General features: G+C 43.9%; 1 protein-coding gene across 3 annotated transcripts in view; it reads left to right on the top strand.

The window, feature by feature from the left end:
• The window catches only part of GOLM1 (golgi membrane protein 1), a 104,353-nt gene extending 90,479 nt beyond the window's left edge, over positions 1-13,874 (top strand). For 2 of the 3 annotated variants that reach the window (XM_073670946.1, XM_073670945.1), the window contains 3 exons: positions 11,336-11,587; positions 12,174-12,290; positions 13,385-13,874. In XM_073670946.1, the coding sequence (XP_073527047.1) occupies positions 11,336-11,587; positions 12,174-12,290; positions 13,385-13,464 (449 nt within the window). In that variant the 3' untranslated portion in view covers positions 13,465-13,874. Of the gene's footprint in view, positions 1-11,335; positions 11,588-12,173; positions 12,295-13,384 lie in introns of all 3 variants that reach the window. The other variant, XM_073670947.1, reaches the window with a different exon arrangement.
• The last annotated feature ends 8,833 nt before the right edge of the window (positions 13,875-22,707 follow it).

Below are 22,707 nucleotides of genomic sequence, written 5' to 3'. Positions count from 1 at the left end.
GTCTGCCCCCTCCCTCTCCCTCCTTTTTGGGCCGTTCGGGGAATCTATTCCTCAGAGCTGCTCCCACCACCTTCCTGTCCCTCACGTCATGATGGGTCAAGGACCTCATCATCTACACCACCCTCTTCAAACAACTTCTTCTCCTGGGTAGTCTCGACAGCACAGTACGCACCAGAAAGTGGCACCTGAGTCTCATCATCAGATGCATGCTGAGGTGTGCTGCTGACCATAGGCACTGGCCCACCCGCCTCTTCAGATTCAGAGAGACAAAACGGTTGCGCATCACTGCATACTACCTCTTCTTCAAATTCTCGAATTCTGCTTGGCTGGCCCCCTCTTTCCAAGCCAAAAGATTCAGAGAACAGAAGTAGAGATGGCTCCTGTCCAGGGCTCTCTGACTGCCTGGGCAATTTGGCAGGTGGTGAAGAGACAGATACCCATCTTCAGTGCTCAGGACCTGAGAGGATCTGGAACTAATTGAAGTCGATGCGTTAGCTGCCATCCATTCGACAACGGCTTCAATTTGGTCCTCCCGCAGCAGTGGGGTACGGCTAGCTCCTACAAAGCTGCGCATAAAGGACTGTTCCCTGGTAAAACTGGGGGATGCTGAGTCACTGGTGCCCGCAGCAGGCACAGAATCCCCACGTCCTCTCCCTGCAGGCACAGAATCCTCACGACCACATGCCTTACTCCCTGCCTTCTTCATCTTGGTAGACTGATAAAGATAGGCAGAAAAGTACTAAGGGCTTAGTGTGCTTATTCCTGAACAGCTGCTAACAGGTATAAGAAACACTAATTTTATAAAGTGTGGACTAGACTTTAATATGAGCTAATGTGGCCTACACAACTGTAAAGTGGAGTGTTTGGTGAACTTTATTTAGGTTTTTTTTGTCACAAAAAGACACTGGATGTGCCCAAAGATGTAATACCGATAGTATCACAAACTTTTTGTAGCTATTACAATGTAGGAAGGTAACCTACAATGCAATAGATGAGGCTACAAAAAATAGGCTAATACTAATCTGGCTGGGGCTGCAGGGCACAATGCTGCAGAAAGGCTCCTCTATCTACTCCTATATAGTGTGTTTGGAACCAATGTAGCTGAATACGGATGGAACCACCACACTAATAGGAGAAATCAGGAAAAATGTTCAATTAGCGAAAAAGGACAATGTATGAGGCAGTGACGCACGCTGAGTGCACTACAACCAGACGTGGCTGAAGCACACACTACAGCGTGAGCTGCACTCACACACACACAGACCTTGCAGACAGTCGTGAACAGTGCAGATGCAGAGCACTGTGCACTAGCGCTGCAAGACAAAAAAAAAATTCTCTATCTACTCCTATATAGTGTGTTTGGAACCAATTTAGCTGAATACGGATGGAACCACCACACTAATAGGAGAAATCAGGAAAAATGTTCAATTAGCAAAAAAGGACAATGTTTGAGGCAGTGACGCACGCTGAGCGCACTACAACCAGACGTGGCTGAAGCACACACTACAGCGTGAGCTGCACTCACACACAGAGACCTTGCAGACAGCGGTGAACAGCACAGAGAACTGTGCACTAGCGCTGCAAGGCACAGCGATTTATAAAGTAGCTTGGGTAAAGCAGAATAGACCAAATAGGTAGCTAAAACTGTCCCTCAGAACAACAGTATCCTATCCCTAACTGAATTCACAGCAGAGTGAGCTCAAAATGGCGGCGGCGGCTTTTATAGTGCATCATGACATCATTTCAGCAGCCAATCACAGCCATGCCATTCGTTAAGATGCCTACATGCTTAACAGGATGTGCCCACACTTCTTAGGATCCTCATTGGCTGAATAAAATGAAACTGGCTCATTGCATTATGGGAACTTCCGATTCCGGTATACGATATTGTAAAAGTATCGGAATTCCGATACTGCGAATATCGGCCGATACCCGATATTTCAGTATCGGAATGCTCAACACTAATCATAACATAAACCGCTCTGGATCTAGCCCAGGTATGAGGGGAATGATGCCCCGATACCTGATACCTGGGTTAGATCCAGAGATTTGTATGTGACAAATGTTGCTTGCACACTGCAGCTTTACTCCTTTCCTGCCGCTGCAATGACTGCATAGCTCTCCTTTCCCAGAGAAGAAACTATGTAAACCCCACTTTGTTGCAGGGGAACCTTGTATATTGGGCACCTTAAATTTTAAAAAGTCAATATAAATGTTTTAATCAGCTCCTCTCTCATTTTTTAGTGATAAATACAGTTTAATCCCTTAACATAGTATCACGTACATGCACACCAACATGGCATATTTTGGGTATATTAAATATCCATCATCTGTCTCTAAAAGAGAAGATCTAGTTGTTAACCATTTAAACAATCGCAAGTTCAGGTTCCCTAAGGGACAAAAAAAAAGTTCAAATAGTTTTTGCTTTTAACTAGTGATGAGCGAGTACCATAATATTCGTAATCACTATACTCGTAACGAGTACTTTGTAATAATCACGTATTCATTCCAAATAGCGAGTACATTGTAAGTCAATGGGAAATGCGAGCAATTTTCTGCTGGACCCTACAAAAGGGTCTGGGGGCCCGAGGAAAAGGCTGAAATGGATGGGAAAGTGATGAAACAGAATGGGAAGAGCCTGAAGAATATGCCTGCATGCATTTCTGACTCACATATGGTTTCTGGGAATAATTTTGGCGCTGTATTGCGCCACTTTTACAGACACACAACTACCAAACCTAACCTAAATTGCATTTAACAGGCTAAAAAGGTTAAGAAACAGTTTTTCCTGCACAATCACTTGTATATAAGGCAAAATAAACCAGAGAAACTAAAAAATATCCCTTTTAGCGTTTGTTCACACATACTGTTGTGGCTTTTTTTACAATCGCCTTTTACAATTGGGAGGGCCCTGACTTATACATTTTGTAGGTCCCTCTGTCATACATCATTTTTAGTTCGCTATTCCCCAGCACTTTACAAGCACAGCTAGAACGTACTAGTAGGTATGTTGATCTTTGACCTGAGAGGCCTCAGGTGGCTCTGTAACATGCGTTTTGGAGGGACAGCTGTTACTTTAACATTTTGGCGGTCCCTCCATCATTGAGACTCAGCTAGTGGAATACATATTCCATAGCATTTTACAATGTGCCCATTGTAGCGTTGGGCTTGACCCTCCTCCTTCTCCACCACCATGTGATACTGCGGCCCTAAATTCAAATGTTCAGAGGCCTTGCAGGAGGCAGGAAAGCTGAGTTTTGTGAGAGCCCTCGTGTGGCCCTGTAACATACATTTTGAAGTGCCCTCCTCTAGAAATTTTGGAGGTGCCTCTTGTGTACATTTGAGAGTGCCCTAACTTATTCATATTGTAGGGCCCTCAATATTATTTAACTCATTTAAGGGCAGAGACAACAGAGAAAATGGCCAAGAGACATGGAGTACTAGAAGGTAGCAGTGAGTGCGGTCTGCGATCCTCAGGTATGGCTGAACTCTGTGAACCAGAAAAATAAACCTGCAATAGTCAACTGGATGACGAGCTCAAATATATCACTTGTGCAACTCAATGGACAAAGGATATATGGTGCCCCCCCTCCAGGATGGATTGGTGAAGCTTCTCCAAATGGCTTAGAGATTTTGATTGTCAATATTTCCCAGATTATATAGCAAGAGAAAACTTCTTGATACTGTACTACTTGGTCCAGTGCAGAATGTTCATCGTATTTCCAAAAATTACTCCTGGGGCTGGGGGCTGTGTCATAGGTGCAGGAAGATTCCATGACAAGGGCCTCCCTTGACAAACATTATCTACGATGGAGTACTGTAGTAGTTGTGGCCCTCAATTCAAGTTTTCAGAGGGCCATCAGTACATTCCAGATTTGTCCACTGCACAATGTGCATAGGGTTTGTGAAAATTAGCCCTATGGGCGGAGTCATGGTTGACGCAGGAAGCCACCATCCCAAGGGCCTCCAATCACAAAGAGTAGTTAGGCTGGAGTAGGAATACTGTCCTGATTTGTCCACTGCACAGTGTGCATAGGATTTTTAAAAATTAGCCCTATGGGCTGTGTCATGGTTGACCCAGTATTTTGGCTGTGCCTGTGACAGGTAGCTTGGCTTGTGCCATCAACATCTGAAAATCTGTCAACAAAACCCAAAATACCAAAAAAGCCTGTTGTTAAGGGACGTGGATGTGGTGTTGTCAGTGGTGTGCGATAAGGCACTCAGTCTGTGTCAGGTCAGAAGAAGCTTGATGCATCCACTATGTTCCTGGAAAAAGTTCTCGGTCTGGAACGTAAAAGTGTGTGGAAGCCAGAAGAGAGAGAGCAGATTCTGCCTTGGATAGCAGACAAGGCCTCTACTCATTTGTAAAGTAGCAACAAATCTTCCATGACCACACAGTCTACTGTGGATACACAGAATGCTGGCCCTTCCAATCCTGAAGCTTGTTCTCCTTCCTCCCGCCATTATCAGTCACAGGAGACATATGACCCCAAGCTTGGCCACTCCGAGGATCTGTTTGGTACGTATCCTTTGGTTGGCTCTGGCCTATCACCGTGCAGCATTGAAGAGGGACAAGAGGAGGTGGCGTGCATTGATGCTCAAGCATTTGAGGACCTACGGCCAGAAGAAAGCCACTTGGTGGAATGTCATTTACTGTCTCCAGAGGTGGAGGCTGATGATGATGAGACACAGTTGCCATCAGGTCAGCCTACAATGTCAACTGGGAAGGAGGATGAGATAGAAGACGAGGTGGTCGATGATGAGTCCACTGATCCGACCTGGACTGTAGGCACGCATAGCCATGACAGCCACACAGAGGAAGATGGATATGTAGCACCAAACAGGCACCAAGGGGTCATGGTTTGCCCAGAGTGTGAACTGGGTCAACTGGTCCCAAGAGCACCCCCGCTGTACACCAAATTAGGGCTAGGGAGCGTTCAGCTGCTGTGTGGAATTTTTTTTCTGAAAGTCCTTCAGAGAAAAACATTGTTCTCTGTAGCATCTGCCTTACCAAGTTGAGCAGAGGCCAGGGCAAAGGCAACCTGAGCACCACCAGTATGAGAAACCACATGGCAGCCAAGCACCCTAGTAAGTGAGCGGAAAATCAGGGTACCAAATCTGCGTCTGAGGGTCAAACCAATAATAATACTCTATTTATAAAGCTCCAACCTATTCCGCAGCGCTTTACAATTCAGCGGTTCATATTCAACAGTCATAAGTAACATAACTAAAGATCATACAATAATTAAAGCAAAAATAATGACGACCCTGCTCGTAAAAGCTTACGATCTACAATGAGGTGGGGGTGACACAAAGGACAGGAGCTTATTTACAATGATGGTCCAGCCATCTTGAGGGGATGAGGGATAGATGAAGGCTGCATGAGCTCCTCACCAGCCAGTATCTGTAGTGCTTTTGGCTTCGGTGGAGACTCATGTCAGGTCGCCTGGGCTATGTCCTTCAGAATCTGCTGTTCAAGAAGCAGGCGCTCATACCTCCTGCCCACAAGCTGCGGTTGCTCACACACAACAAATATCAACCACATCCACTTCCTTGTGCCAGCATAGCGTCCAATTGTCCGTGCCTGAGAGCTTGGAAAGAAAGCGTAAATACCCAGCCACGCACCCACAGGCCCAAATACTAAACTCACACATTGCCAAATTGCTAGCTGTGGAGATTTTGCCGTTTAGGCTTGTGGGAGCACAGTCTTCCGTGATCTCTTGGCTGTGGCTGCCCCAGTGTTCCCAGCCCCGCCACTATTTTGCCCGGTTTGCCGTCCCTGCGTTACACAAGCACGTGTTAAACAATCTGAACTATGCTCTCACCAAAGCCGTAACCCGGAAGGTCCACCTAACAGACACCTGGACAAATTGTTGTGTACAGGGATGATACATTTCTGTCATGGCACACTGGGGGAACCTGGTGGAGGGTGGGACAAAGGCGCAAACTGGAACATCAAATATCCCACCCACGCTAAGGAGAGAGGGCCCAACTTCTGTCAGGGTTTCCACATCTTCATATTCCACTTCCTCTCTCCCCTTCTGCTCCTCATCCTCTGCTGAATTACCTTCCCCATCACTGCCAAGCTGGGACCTGTGCAGCAGCGCGTTGGCAAAGTGGCAAGACGCTCTGCTGAAGGTGATCTGTTTAGGTCAGAAAGCACACACTGCAACAGAGCTGTGGCAAGCTTTAAAACAGACCAATCAGTGGCTCTTCCCGCTGCACCTCCAACCCGGTCTGGTCGTCTGCGATAATGGGCGTAACCTGGTGACGGCTTTAAAGATCGGCAAGCTGGTACACGTGCCATGCATGGCTCACGTGCTGAACCTAGTTGTTTAGAAGTTTCTGAAAACATTCTGTGACTTGCCATACCTACTTGAGAAGGTGCGCCGTATTAGCGCCCATTTCCACCATTCCTCTACTGCTTTTACAGCGCTGCAAAAGCACTTGAATTTGCCAAGTCACCGACTCATTTGCGACCTGCCCACGCGGTGGAACTCCACCTACCATATGTTGGCGAGGATTAGTGAACAGCAGAGGGCAGTAGCTGAATACCAGCTTCAGCATGTCAGACTGAGAGTCAGCCACCACAGCGTAACAACAGTCGAGTGGGTGTGGATCGCTGACATTTGAGGTTCTTGAGAACTTGGAGTACTGCACCAATCTTGTGAGCGATGATCAGGCTATTATCAGCGTAACCATCCCGCTGCTGTGTCTCTTGAAACAATCACTGCATAATCTCAAAGAGGAAGCTTTGAGTGCTCAGCATGTTGGTATGGAGCCAGATTTCCCAATGTGTGATACTACCCAGCCTAGCCAATCTTCTGAGGCAACAATTGGTGATGAGGAGGGAGAGGACTTGTTTTTCTGTGCTACCGAGGGGACTCGTAATGCTACAGAGGTGACACCTAACCCAAGTTTTATGTCTGTCCAGCCTGGATGGCCTGCAGAGGAGGAGGAGGAGGCGGCGGCGGCGAGTCAGCGTGAAGAGAGGATGGGTACTGTTTCTACTGTTGGAGACGCAGGACATTTGCCTTTTTGCAGCTTGGCCCACATAGCACCGTTCATGTGTAAGTGTCTGTGGCAAGACCCTCGTGTGATACACCTTTTATCCGGCAGTAATAATAATAATAATAATAATTTTTATTTATATAGTGCCAACATAATCCGCAGCACTTTACGATTAAGCGGAGACATGTACATTCAATAAATTAAAAAAAAACAAAAACAAAGAATAAGTCTTAAAGGTTTGTACAAAGGTATAACTACTTTATTAGTACAAAATATACACATAGACTCTACAAATACAAAAATAGTGAATGGTATGTGTAAGAGGGTGGAGATATAAAATAGCAGCACGGGCACAAAGATACCAAGACCCAAATGGCAATGATTAAAATAAATTGATGTTAATATGAGACAATAGGGGAAAAACAAGGGAAATAGTTGTCAGACAGTGCTGTGGAGCTCTATAGTGCCCATTAACCTAGTGATACAGCACAAAGATTAGGGCTACAGAGCCACTCTCAATAGCCTTGTGCACAGTGGCAGGGACAAAGGGAGGGAAGAGGCGCTTGCCTTCCTCACCACTAGTGTTAAGCGAACATGCTCGACACTGCTCGGTACTCGCCCGAGCATCACGCTACTCGGGATGTTCGGCGAGCACCGAGCATTTCCGGGTTACTCGGGCGGGAGCTCGGGTCTCCGCCCTGCATGTTTGGTGCTCTTTACAGAGCCAATGAACATGCAGGGATTGCCAGCCAGTCACTGTAATGCCGCAGCCATGTTGTTTGTGGGCATTACAGTGATTGGCTGGCCGCACAGCGTCACCTCCCAGACGATCAGCCCGTCATGATTGGTGTGTGTGGGTGTCTGTGCGTGTGTCTGCGAGTGTCTGCGAGTGTGTGCGGTGTCTGTGCGATGTCTGCGAGTGTGTGCGGTGTCTGTGCGATGTGTGCGGGTGTGTGCGTGCAGGCAGACATAGGCCGATGTGACACTACTACTCCCATCGGCCTATGTCTGTCCCCGGTCCACTCGTGCCAGCAGGATCAGCTCGATGGGAGCAGTAGTTCCCATCAGCCTGATCCTGCTATATAAATTGCCCTACTGTGTCCCCAATAAATTTTAAATACATGTCATTGGTGGCCAGTGGTTACCTACAATAAATTAGTTCATACATTACCTGTCCCCGCCGATCGCCACCTAAAATAAAGTAAAAAATAAAAAACTACACCTATACTCACCTAGACACCTAATTCCCCGAAGCCATCGATCTCCTGTAATAAAATATAAAATAATAAACCACAACCTTATCCTTACCCCTCCGTAGTAGTCCACGAGTGTCCCACGATGATCTCCAGTTCAGAGCAGTCACATAGAATGTGACCGCTCTGAACCGCTGCCGCCGCTAGAATGATGGGGCCGTAAGGGTTCGCCGGAGTTCAGGCAGCGCTGCTCCGGTTAGCTCCTTTACGGCCCTGCTGTATCGTGAGAAATTCCCACGGTACAGCAGTGCCGTAAAGGAGGTCTCCGGAGCTGCGCTGCCTGAATGCACTCCGGTGACCTCAGTCAGTGGCTCCCGCTGCCGGGTGCGGACGTGTTCCCGGCAGTGTGAGCTTACAGCAGCCATGCACAGCTGTCACCATCTCCAGATGTGACAGCTGTGCATGGGAGATCAGCTCAGGAACGTGGACAGGTAACTATTTTTTTTTTTAGTAAACTAAGAATTAAATAAAATTGTGTGTTTTATTTCAAATAAATTATTTTTTTCTGGGTGTAGTGTGTGTTTTTTCTTTTTAACACTTTGTAGGTTAGTAATGGGGGTGTCTTATAGACGCCCATCATTACTAACCTGGGCTTCATAGCAGCTGGCGCTGACATGAACCCCAACCCTATTACCCCCTGCCACCGCACCAGGGCAGCGTGGAAGAGCGAGGCTAAGTGCCAGAGTTGGCGCATCCTATGGATGCGCCATTTCTGGGGCAGCTGACGGCTGGTGTTTCTAGCCTGGCAGGGGGCCAATATTCATGGCACCCTTTCTGGGCTATTAATATCAGCCCCCAGCTGTCTGCCTAGCCTTTGCTAGCTATTAAATAGGGGGTACCCCACTTCATTTTTTTGGGGGGGTCCCCCATTTTAATAGCTAGTAAAGGCTAGGTATTCAGCTGGGGGCTCATATTAGTAGTCTGGGAAGCTCCGTGGGTATTACCCACTTCCCAGGCTTCAAACATCTGCCCCAGCCATCTGCTTAACCTCCGCTAGAGCCTAAAATTATGGGGGATCCCACGCCAATTTTTTTTTAAATAAATCCTTTATTTTAACACTAAATGACATTTGAGGAGTTAATAAAGATGCAGTCCCTAAATTATTATTTATTTTTTAATTAATTTTTCCCAAAAATTTTGACGTGGGCTTTGCCATATTTTTGTATGCCAGCCAGGTACAGCATCCAGCTTCTATGAACGCGCCATTTTCCGGGGTGGCTGCGGACTGCAATTTGCACCGGGGGGGGGGGCGGCAGAAAGCTTGGGCCTCCCTGCGCTGCAGATTCCATCCCCCAGCTGCCTAGTTGTACCTGGCTGGACACACAAATAGGGAGAAGCCCCACGTATTTTTTTTTTTTAATTATTTCATGAAATAATAAAGAAAAAAAGGCCTTCCCTATATTGTTGTCTCTGGCCAGGTACAAATAGGCAGCTGGTGGTTGGGGGCAGCCCGTTCCTGCCTGCTGTACCTGGCTGGACACAAATATAGTGCGAAGCCCCAAGTCAATTTTTTTTTTAATTATTTCAGGAAATTCATGAAATAATTAAAAAAAAATTGATGTGGGGCTTCGCCCTATATTTGTGTCCAGCCAGGTACAGCAGGCAGGAACGGGCTGCGCCCAACCACCAGCTGCCTATTTGTACCTGGCCGGACACAACAATATAGGGAAGGCCTTTTTTTCTTAATTATTTCATGAATTTCATGAAATAATTTAAAAAAAAAAATACGTGGGGCTTCGCCCTATTTTTGTGTCCAGCCAGGTACAACTAGGCAGCTGGGGGCTGGAATCCGCAGCGCAGGGAGGCCCAAGCTTTCTGGGCCCCACCCGCTGCAAATTGCAGTCCGCTGCCACCCCGGAAAATGGCGCGTTCATAGAAGCGCCATCTTCTGGCGCTGTACCCAACTCATCCAGGGCCCTGGTGCGGTGGCTCACTGGGTAATAAAGGGGTTAAGGCCAGCTTGGCATTATCAGCTGGCCCTAAGCCCGAAATTCATGGGGTCACGCCAATATTAGACATGACCACCATGAATTTCTAGTAAAGTATTTAAAAAAAACACAACACCAAGAAAAAAAGTCCTTTAATTGAAATAAACACACAATTCTTTATTGTTCTAAATTAAACTATACTTACCATCACGCCCATTCCAGCTGAAGCCAACGATCTCCTGCAATAAAAGAAAAATAATAAACCAACCTCATCCTTACCTTTCCATGGTTCCCACGACAGCTTCAGCTCTGCTACATCGAGATGACAGGCTGGACCGCAGCAGAACGCTGCCATCCAGCCTGTCATCCCGCAGACACTGAGAAGCGCAGGCTTGCTTGCGCTCCTCAGTGTCAGGCTGTGACGGCATCCAGATGAGCCGAGTTCATGTCCAATGAACTCGGCTCACCTCATGCACGTCACTGACAGCGTGGGAAAATTCTCCTGCACTCAGCGCTTCAGCGTGAGAATTTTCCCACGCTGTCAGTGACGTGAATGAGGTGAGGTCATGTCCAATATATATATCTATATATCAGGGGGAGGTTAGCTTGCCGTGGTTGATGGGCACACATGAATTGGCCAATTTATGCGCTAAAAACCTTCAGTGTTTTGTAAGTACTTGTTGCTAAGCAAAACAGTTTAGATCTAATATTTTCATTATTTTAATTGTTAAGACATATCTTGGCCATATGGAGTGCTGCTGCATTCTTTTGATATACTTTATAGTTACAGCAGCTGACACCAGTTCACACTAGGAGGTGCTGGTCAGGTTTCTCTGGTTTGTGTATATGTATGCGTGTGTGTGTGTGTGTGTGTGTGTGTGTGTGTGTGTGTGTGTGTGTATGTATGTATGTATATATGTATGTATATATATATGCACGTTTTGTATCCTCGTAATCGTATTTTACTGGAGAATCGGATTTCTGGACATTTTTATTACACAATGAATGTTATTAAAACAACCCCTCAAAAAACAATGTCTGAATTACAGATTTTTTGCCATTAAACCCAACTTGAATTTTTTTATTTTTGTTATTCAGGATTTCATGATCATACTTTATTCATACTTTATTCCTTATTTTCAGAACAAAGTAAGAAAGTTAATGCTGTGGATGAAAAAAAAACAAGTCCTTTTCCACAACAGCCCAAATTAGAAGAGGACAAGGACGAGAAAGAGGAGGAGGTCGGCAGTGATGTAAATCCTAACCTTCCAAATGATGAGGAGGACGATGAGCCCAAAGTAGAAGATGTTGAAGATCCTAATAAAGAACCTGAAAATGAAGAGGTCGAGAGGGAAAACCTAATAAACCTGGATGGTCTGCCTGAAGATGATAAAGGTTAATACCATAGTGCATCCATCCCATATATCGGTCAACAAAATGGACCCCATAAGTCAGCTACTATAGATAAACTGTAAATTGGAGTTTGAAAGTGAACATATGGTTACATTTCTTGTTGATTCACTGCCAAATTAAGGCCTGATTCAAAGATTTCACCCCAAAATTAAAAGCTTTGAAAAGAACCAAAATATAGGCGCAACTCAGAGTTGTGCGTAAATTTTCTGACTATTTGCATCCTTATGCCAATTTCTCCCAGCTCTGCCACAATGGTCCTGATTCATTCAGAGGCTTATGTCTCTTTAGGAATTGGGAGTATCCAACTCCAGCACGTTCCCTCATCAAGACCGGCGCGAACGACACCTGTCTTGACCAGTCGGGCCCTTAGAGTTTACCAGCCATCTTACTCTGCAAGTGTACACACCCACAGCTTCAAGATGTGTTAAGTCCACACAAATATTACGTTATGGTTGGTTATGAGCTGGTGTGAGATCCAGAAATTAGTATAAACCATCCTTCGACTCATTTCTAACTAAAAAAAATGTTACGTCTAGAAAGTGTTAACTGATTTTCTTTTCTTTTTAAGCTGCAAGACAAAGCCAGCAGGACGAAGAAAAACTGAATGATTATAATGGAGATGATGCAAATGAGGCCGAATCTGAGACCGACAAACAAGTGGAGCTGAGGGCTAATGATCAGAGAGGTAGGTGTGTATCCTGTTGTCTACTGGACTGGGCTACTGATGACTGAAATTGTTACATACACTTCTATCACTAGCAGAGCATATACATCCAGTCACACTGGCAACTTGCGGAGCAGAGCCGAATAGCAACAATTAATGAATAATTTAATAATTTTATGTTTAAAATATTAAAATGATACAATGTGGTATATATTGTATACTTGCACATACACTTTTAGATGCCGCAGGTAGTGCATTTCTCATCAAGCCTTTCTGATCCCCAGCCTGTTAAATATTATTATTACTACTACTTCTATTGAGCTGTACATGTGAAGAGGGTGTACAAATATACAAGTATAATAAATGACCTAATTGATAAACTGGTACAGAGAGAGAAACATCCCTGCCCACATGTGCTTACAAGCCAGTGGTCATGAAGAAAGTAGTTTAGGGGGTGGGGTGGTTAGAGCAGCCATTGTGGTAACACCGCTGCCACCTCATTATTACAGGTTGTAGTCTGTCCTGAAAAGGTGGGTGTTCAGGTTATGTCTGAAATCTTCAATTTATGGAATACAGTCTGAAGTGCTGAGGTTGTGATTGCCAGAGGATAGGAGGCCAATCAGGAGAAATCTTAGAGACTGTTGTAAGAGAGAAATAAAAGGGCAGAAGAAAAAGGAGGTCTTGTGAATTTCGGAGATCAGACCTTGATCACCACCCATTTCCTTTGGTTCATAGCGGGCAGCCTTGTATGTCATAGTTAGGACTTTAAACTGGATTCACTAGGTAATTGGAAGCCAGTGAAGGGATTGGCAGAGGATTAGGGAGAGGAGGATTGATTGCGTAGCATAGTTAAAGGTAGATTGGTGGAGTGAGAGTGTGTGAGGTGGGAGGCCACAGAGGAGGGTGTTGGAGTAGTAAAGGCGGGAGATGCAGGATATATCCTTAGTTTTGCTTACTCCAGGTTGAGAAAATGATGACATTTCCATCCTCACACTATAGTTTTTGGGTTGTTAGGACTTGCATATGTGTTTTCTAATCAGATTGCCCTGACAGAATAATCAAAAGTGCTCTGTTATTACTACAAAACTTTACTGATACTTTTTGCTTTTTAATAGAAGTTAAAAGCGGAATTGAATTGAATGAACTTGCAGTGAAGCAAAAGGCAGAGGAAGACGACAATCCAAGACTAAAATAACAACATACTGGCCCCACATAGTAAACAATTGACCACATTTGGATTGGTCCCCAACATGAGATGCCTTAAGATGGACCAGAATGCACGTGATGTTGGAGAACTGAAGATTGATTTAGCACATAGGTTTTTATTTTTTTAAATCCAAGACTTTGTAACCTTGTTCTCATACATATTAAAGCCTTACCACAGACTGAATAATAAATCACAGCAAGGGTATAAAGTGTAAAGGATCTTAGCACATTCAGATGGATATAAAGAGGACATAGCCGGACATCGGACTGAGAATTGTCTGCCTTCTTTAACTGTGGCTGATGGACCTTTGGTGATTGCTTCTGTTGTGTTTTAATTAAAGACCAGACAGGCCTGCAGATAATTCTGAATATATTATCAGTAACCTCAGGGCTAAGTGATGGGATAACGTCTGTTAGATGGGCTAATGAGTTAGAACACAAATGTAATTGGTTGCTTGTCATGTTCCTTTGTATGTGAACTGTATTGAGTCTTCCCAGGTACATTAGCAATAAACTTGCACATGGTGTTTCGGCCATCAAAGTAAAGAGAATCGATCACCTGTTTTCTGGTGGTAGTTTTAGTTTATACAAACCATACAACCCCTACCTTCAGCAGAACATAGAATGATACTAAAATAACCATGATTCGTATACTCAGTTTAAAGGGGTAACCCCATTTTTTACATTTATTGCATATCTTGTGAATATGCTATAATTTTCAGAAATATCTGGACCTGACTGTTTTCACAACTCACGGGGGAAAAAGAAAGACTCGAGCAAGCCCACTGTCCAAGATCCTAAAACTGGGGACTTGTGTTTATCACACATTTATGGCATATCCTAGGTGTAATATGGGAATCTCTTTTTAATCTTGGCATTTGCAAATATTGCTGCCGTGTAGATTTAGGTAAAGGTAGTGTCTGTTTATGCCCATTTGCACATGGAGGCGGAAAGTGACAGTATCATGTAGAAATTGTGGGCATATTTTGGCTGTGCAGAGCATTTAGTAAATTAGTGACGTTGCAAGAATCGCTCACTAACGCTGTCGAATGTGCCGGGTTCTAACATTTAGCTTTATAATTTGTAGCGGCGAAATTCAATTTGTTGAACAAATTTGCCTCTTCATTTCACATTGATAACTCCGTCAGACTAATATATTTAGGGCTCTTTTACATCAGTGCGATGTGCTGCTATATGGTGCTTTCATTGTGGTGAAATGTTTCAGTTGGAGAACATTACGTTATGACAACTGTTAGTGCATTGCACAAATGAATCAAACAGAAAACAACTGTGTGCCTCTCCTGTATGATAGCCGAAACATACGGTATTACCCTATAATGCTTTACAACCCTGAGCCCATGTGGAGGTGTCATACAGCAGTGTACATGAAGCATTGTGTATTTTAGCAGCTGAAGAGACATTATTCATACATTTTCAGCCTCCACTCTATTGTCATGCAGAAAAATAAATGCGAATAATCCCAGCGCCGACGTAGCCTTAATGTTTTAACAGTTGCACTCCACTTATATGATCCTGATCACTCGTGATCTCAAGATTACATGCAATATTGCTATATTGTGTATTCCTTTGTATCACATCTATACAGTACTGCTGTGCAGTGTTTTACCAAAATTACCAACTATGCTGTAATCCTGTAATTATTTACATGACTGTCGTTTGTATAAAATGTGAATGAAGGTTAAATCAAGCCATGAAAAAGGGGTTTAATTAAATAATACAAAGTGTGAAGGAAAATAAAGATCAATTTTTTTTCTTAGATTGCGCATAATAATTTTCTAACTGTAAAGGGAATATGGCAGCAGGACTTTAACCCCCGAACTATTTATACATGCATGAATCTTTTTCATAGACTAGTCTAACAATAACCTAAGCCGCCCATTCCTTTGTTAATGAGAAATATTCTTTTTATATGCAAATGAGGCTGAAGAGCTATTTGTAGATCTAAAGCCTCTGTCACTCCAGCTCTAGGCCCCGCCCTTGCTTGAATGACTGCTTCTTTGCATGAAATTACACCGCATAGAGGCTGTCAGTCAAGCATGAAGAGGAGTAGGCGCTGGCCAGGGAATAGACCTGGAGTGACAGAGGCTTCAAATTTACATATAACTCTTCAGCCTCAAATGCTGATATTTCCGTATAGAGGAAAGGACTGGCCATGTAAACATATAGCTGGATTTTGAATGAGCTGCACACACATATAAATAGTTTGTGGTTGAAATCTTGCTAGCAGCTTGCCTTTAACTGGGTTGGTACTATGTAATTATCTGCTGAGATGAAATTGTACAGCAATTTTTTAATTTATGACCTTTTATTAAAGTAGATTAAAAAAACAACAAAAATATCTTGTGTTTTTATTTTTTTTTAAAAAATTGATTGAAATTTGGATCACCCCCACAAAAAAGAACATGTTTCATGTTGAACTGGATGCACAATGTAATAATGGCTGCAGAACAGAATAAAGCATTTTTTCTTTTTGTTTTATATTTTGCCTCTCTGTTTCAAACATATTAGTGATCAAAGTAATTGGCACTTAAAGAGTTAACTTTTAAGTGTGTCTTATCAGTGTTTTTCCTGGGAGAATTAACTTCTCCCTGTATGATGTTGACCAATCATAAGCAGGCAGCAACACACACTGGAGAAAGAAGACCACGCCCCACGCAGGTTTCTCAGTGTGTGACATGTAATGACAGATGGCCTGATCTCTTGGACTAACCTCCTGCATAATTAGAAACACAAATTACTAACACATTTCAGATAAAATACCTGCGGGAGAAGAGACTGTACAGCAGAGTTTCGCTGTGTGGCATTACAAAACCTTTTATCAGCTCTACTCTACTAGCACTGTAAGCTATGCTGTACTGCCCATACTGCCTGTCCAGAGATGTGTCAATATTCACACTCATGTCTGTTATTTTCAGGGAAACTTGTAATCTGTTTGCAATGAGATTAGAGCAGGGTGTCATTACATCTCACAAATGAGTAGTGGAGAACAGGCAGGTTACTCCTGTGTGAGATGTAAAGACAGCCCTGATCTCACTGCAGAGCGATTTACACTTTGCTTGAGCACAGCAGACATTAGTGTGATTACTGATATACTTCGTAATCAGGAGAGCTGATAGAAGGGTTTGTAATGTGACACATCTAGACTCAGCTGCACTGCTCCTCCACACACTCACTCAGAGTTGTATCACTATATACAGGTGCATCTCACTAAATTAGAGCATCATCAAAAAGTTAATTTATTTCAGTTCTTCAATACAAAAAGTGAAACTCATATAGAGTCATTACAAACAGAGTGATCTATTTCAAGTGTTTATTTCTGTTAATGTTGATCATTATGGCTTACAGCCAATGAGAACACAAAAGTCATTATCTCAGTAAATTAGACTACTTTATAACAGCTTGATAAATGTATTTAAAATCCGAAATGTTGGCCTACTGAAATGTATGTTCAGTAAATGCACTCAATACTTGGTCAGGGCTCCTTTTGCATCAATTACTGCATCGATATGGCGTGAAATAGAGGTGATCAGCCTGTGGCACTGCTGAGGTGTAATGGAAGCCCAGGTTGCTTTGATAACAGCCTTCAGCTCGTCTGCATTGTTGGGTCTGGTGTCTCTCATCTTCCTCTTGACAATACCCCATAGATTCTCTATGGGGTTAAGGTCAGGCGAGTTTGCTGGCCAATCAAGCACAGTGATACTGTTGTTTTGAAACCAGGTATTAGTACTTTTGGCAGTGTGGACAGGTGCCAAGTACTGCTGGAGAATGGAATTTCCATCTCCAAAAAGCTTGTCGGCAGAGGGAAGCATGAAGTGCTCTAAAATTTCCTGGTAGACGGCTGCGCTGACTTTGGTCTTGATAAAACACAGTGGCCCTATACCAGCAGATGACATGGCTCCCCAAACCATCACTGATTGTGGAAACTTCACACTAGACCTCAAGCAGCTTGGATTGTGTGCCTCTCCACTCTTCCTCCAGACTCTGGGACCTTGATTTCCAAATGAAAATTGGAACTTTGGGACCTTGTGGAGTGTGTCAATGACTGCCTTCTGGACATCTGTCAAGTCCGCAGTCTTCCCCATGATTGTGGAGTCTACTGAAACAGACTAAGGGACCTTTTTAAACACTTAAGCCTTTGCAGGTGTTTTTTGTTAATTATTTTAATTTGCTGAGATAATGACTTTTGTGTTTTCATTGGCTGTAAGCCATAATCATCAACATTAACAGAAATAAACACTTGAAATAGATCACTCTGTTTGTAATGACTCTATATAATATGAGTTTCACTTTTTGTATTGAAGAACTGAAATAAATTAACTTTTTGAGGATATTCTAATTTAGTGAGATGCACCTACAGTATATCACAAGTTGAGAAACTTGCTCTAAGCTATTGTAAGGGAAGTGTTCTTTAAAGGGGTATTCCCATCTCCAATATCCTGTCCTAATATGTAGTAGGTGTAATAATAATAATAATAGCAAATATCTCCAATGAGAAATGTAGTATAGTATTTTTGATTCGCTATGTGTCTTTACTTATGTGCAGGCAATACAGGACCTTAGGTGTCCATGGTTATGACCACTAGCAACTAGCTAACTAACTGTGACTTTATCACTGGATGTAACCATGGATACCTAAGGACCTGTGATGCCTGCACATGAGGAAAGAGAGATAGTGAATCATAAAAAATATACTACATTTTTAATCGGAGATATTTGCTAATATTACTATTATTACACCTACTACATATTGGGATAGGATCTTAGAGATGGGAATACCCCTTTAAGTGTTGTTGCCTGCTTAGGATTGGTCATTATTATACCGGGATAAGAAGTACACACCCCCAGTGAAAACAGTCTGATAACACCCATTTGAACTTAAAAAAATATTTAAATCATTAGGTGCCAAATACCTTGACAATATCTCTACAATGGATAGGCAAATTAAAAGAAAAGAAGTTTTATTTTGGCGTGCAGCCACTATTATTTCATGTGTCAAGTTCACCATGAAAAATTTGGTGAAAAGGCCTATTTAATTAGTTATATTAAACATATTCTCAATGAAGTAGAGGCAACTGTTTACAAAAAGGGACACTTTTAGCAATGTGTCACTTAATGGGCTACTTACTGTAGTTTTGATAAAATCACTTATCAACAGATTAGACTAATAATTCTCCTGCTATATAGTCCTCTGTATTCATATTCCTGTCCCTACCACTGATTGTCAGCTTTCTGCCTATGCACAGAGTACACAGAAAGCGGTCATTCAGTGGTTTGGGGGTGGGTTTATACAGAGCTCAGCATTTAGAGAACTGGTAGATATGCAGTAGATAAATCTGTGATTTTATTAAATTGCTGCAAGTAGCCCAGTAAATGATACATTGCTGAAATGCGGGTCTCTGCCCCTACAGCATGCAGCTCCTAGATTTGGTAGCAAAAATCTAGAGACAGATTCACTTTAACTCCCAAGCCGGTTTTCACCTTTCTGACCAGGCCATATTTTTAAATTCTGACTATTGTCAATTTATGTGTTAATAACTCTGGAACGCTTCAACGTATCCCTGTGATTTTGAGATTGCTTTTTCGTGTACTTTTAGTGGTAAATTTAAGTTGATATTATGTGTTTATGAAAAAAATTGGAAATTTGTCAATTTTTTAAAAACCGCACCCTTCAAGGTATTCAAAACCACATTTATGAAGTTTGTTAATCGTTCAGGTTCTTCAAAAATATTAAAGCAAAGTGCAAAGAAAAAATGAAAAAAATAGTTTTTTTCCCTTCACCCATGGCAGCACCACCTGAGAGAGAATCCGCCCTTCCAGGACAGGAAACCCACTAAAATAAAAGGGCGGCACCTCTCCTCCGCATCAGTTCAGTTTCCTGTCCTTGATGGGAGACCTAAGAATGAAGGTGTGGCTGGAAGAAAGGTCCTAGGCATGAGCCAGTGCCTGAAAGAGCGGCATTCCTGGCCGTGGCTCCAGTGTGTTGGGTTTGGAAGCGCCACCTAGGGCTTGGTTGCTGATGCGGAGGAGAGCATGAGCAGCGGAGGGTTCAACATAATCCTCGGCTGTAGCGCCTGCCGTCTTCTGTCATTCTATGGGCACCAGCATCAAGTGCCTTCTATGCAGCTGCCTTTCCCAGTGTTCTTGGCACATGTGTCTAATCACGCTGGGAACTTTGGGAACAGAACCTGTGCAAAAGACACTTGATGCCTGTGCCCATAGAAGGATGCGGACGATACAGACTGCGGAGGAAAAACGAGAACAGTAATGCGCATGTGCGAGATTTCCTCTCGACCAAAGTGACGCTATTGGGAGGTGAGATATGTGGAGATAAAGAAGGAGGCAGTGTAATCTTCCAGGCAGCGTCCTCCCCATAGCCTGGAAGAGCTCATTTACATAAACTGATAAAAAGATGATTTATCAACAACAAGGCATCTGATAGGAGACATACAGGCATCACTCTCCTTAGCAGTCTATAGCTTGTATTCCCATATTACTAGTTTAGATAGGTAAAAAAAAAGTAGAGGAGGAAAATAGAAAATAAATTGAAGTAAAAAAATGCGGTCATGATGTACTGTTATGGGGGAGGGGGTCTGCTGCTGACACAGTAATAGGTGTAATGTCCCCCAATTTTGTAGTAGTATCCCTCATCCTGGTATATATGGCCCCCATTCCCCATCCTGGTATGTGTGGCACCCCATTACAATCCACATCCTGGTATGCATGGCATCCCTCATCTTCATCCTGGTATGCATGGCACCCCCATCCCGATCACACTGCACACAAAAAAAAATAAATGATTCTACTCACCTTCCTTCCGTCTGCTGCCAGCAGCTGATCTCGCCGTGTGAGCAGCGCATGATGTCACTGCCCTACGCCCTCACAGGCTGAGATGAGCTGCCGGAATAGTCACTGCTCTCCACGCTGGGACTATTGGTGTGGGGAGTAGTGACTATTCATTCTCCTTAATACAACACAATGTAGTCGCAGCCGCCTCTCCTGCAGCGGCTTGGCGATCGCATGTGCCCGCTATTAAAGAGCATGAATATTCACTACTCTCCATGCCCATGGGAGTGGGGAGTAGTGAATATTCATGCTCTTTAGCAGCGGGCACATGATAGCTGAGCCGCTGCAGGAGGCTGAGGATGACACTGTGCGTGCTATTAAGGAAAATGAATATTCAGTGCTCCACACGCCCATGGGTGTGGGGAGCAGTGAAGATTCATTTTCTTAACCAGCGGGCACAGTGTTAGCCGCAGCAGGCGGCTCCTGCTTCCTGTGCCCTGCTCCACTGTCGCTCCCCTCCAACCCCCATCCACAGCAACAAGGTACATTCCAAATTTTGGAGGAAAAAGTGCATCTTATAGTCCGAAAAATACGGTACTTAAATATCATTGTTCTCGGCAGCAGATCATCCTATATAAATGTGCTGCCGAGAACATTATTAATTTTATGCACACATAGCGATCATATTAAGGATGGCTTTCTGCGCATGAAAGTGCAGTTGGCCGGTCTAAACAGGCTAATAAACGACTGCCGATAGGCTTCAAAAAACTGGTCAGTGGTCATTTAAGTGCCACGATTGTCCAGTGTAAATTACTCTTTAGATCCAGGTAACCTCTAGGTGACATCTCCTCTTATTTAAGTTCTTCTCATCCTTTTCTTCTTCATCTGGTCCCGACGCTATAGCTCGTCTATGCAGACGACCCTCTTCTCCAGTCTTCTGCAGCACACCCGGACACAGTGCCCTTAAAAATAGTGTCATTATAATGCCACCTCAACAAAAATAGCTGCCCATGCTGTGCCCTAAATAAATAGTTACTCCTCACTGTGCTCTCTGCCCAAAAAAGTGACACCCACACACTCTCCCCTTATGATACATGACCTCCTCTTCTATAAAATATTGCCTCCACACTGTCCCCCCTTACATATTTTAATGCCACCCCATCCCTCCCGCATGAACTATGGCCGCCACACCGTCCTTCCTTACGAACAATAACGGTCAAACCATCCTCCCTTAACAACTATGGCCTATACACTATCCGCCCTACACACTGTACCTGCGTTATAAAATAGCCTAAAAAACTCTCCCCATCTTCAGTATCCCTCCCCACACTGCACTCCCTCTATATTGTGCCCTCAAATACCACTCCCTCTCGCTGTTTACAGTAAAAATTCCTTGCATCTTCAGCTCCACTAAGGAGTGCTTACCTTAGCCTTCTTTGTGGCACTCTATAACATACAGTCCGCACTCCATGTACCGCACACATACAGCACGCACTCCCCACACCATGTACTACGCACATACAGCCTGCACCCCTATGTACCCTCTACATACAGTCTATCCTATGTCCCTCCTACATACAGCCTGCACCCCCATGTAACCTCCATGCACAGCTTTCACCCCCATATGTAGCCCCCTCATACAGCCTGCTTCCCCATATAGACCCACACAAATAGCCTGCACCCCCACATATATTTTATTTATTCATTATGCATTGTTTCTACAGCGCCATAATTTTCCACAGCACTTTACAGACCTCATCATCACTGTCCCCATTGTGGCTCACAATCTAAATTCCCTATCAGTCTTTGAAGTGTGGGAAGAAATCAGAGAACCCACACAATCATGGGGAGAGCATACAAACTCCTTTCACATGTTGTCCTTGATGGGATTTGAATCCAGGACCCCAGTGCTGCAAAGCAACAATGCTAACCACTGAGCCACCTTGCTGCCAATATAGCCTGGACCCCCACATATAGCCTGCAAAGCAACAATGCTAACCACTAAGCCACATTGCTGCCCATATAGCCTGCATCCCCATATGTACCCCCACATATAGCCTGCACCCCTCATATGCACATGTACCCCCACATATAGCCTGCACTCCGATATGTACCCCACATATAGTTTGCACTCCCATATGTACCCCACATATAGCCTGTACTCCCATATGCACCCCCACATATAGCATGCACCCATATATGTATCCCCACATGTAGCCTGCACCCCCCTATATGTACCCCCACGTGTAGCTTGCACCCACCTATATGTACCCCCACATGTAGCCTGCCCCCCCATATGTTCCCCCCACATATAGCCAACACCCCCATATGTACCCCCACATATAGCCAGCACCCCCATATGCACCATCACATGTACCACATATAGCCTGCACCCCCATATGTACCCCACATATAGCCTGTACTCCCA

Source organism: Phyllobates terribilis, unplaced genomic scaffold (genome assembly GCF_046119375.1).
Source record: "Phyllobates terribilis strain yellow unplaced genomic scaffold, ASM4611937v1 Scaffold_1__5_contigs__length_1240528914, whole genome shotgun sequence".
In the NCBI taxonomy this organism is placed as follows: Eukaryota; Metazoa; Chordata; class Amphibia; order Anura; family Dendrobatidae; genus Phyllobates; species Phyllobates terribilis.
This window is presented reverse-complemented; position numbering and strand designations above follow the sequence as displayed.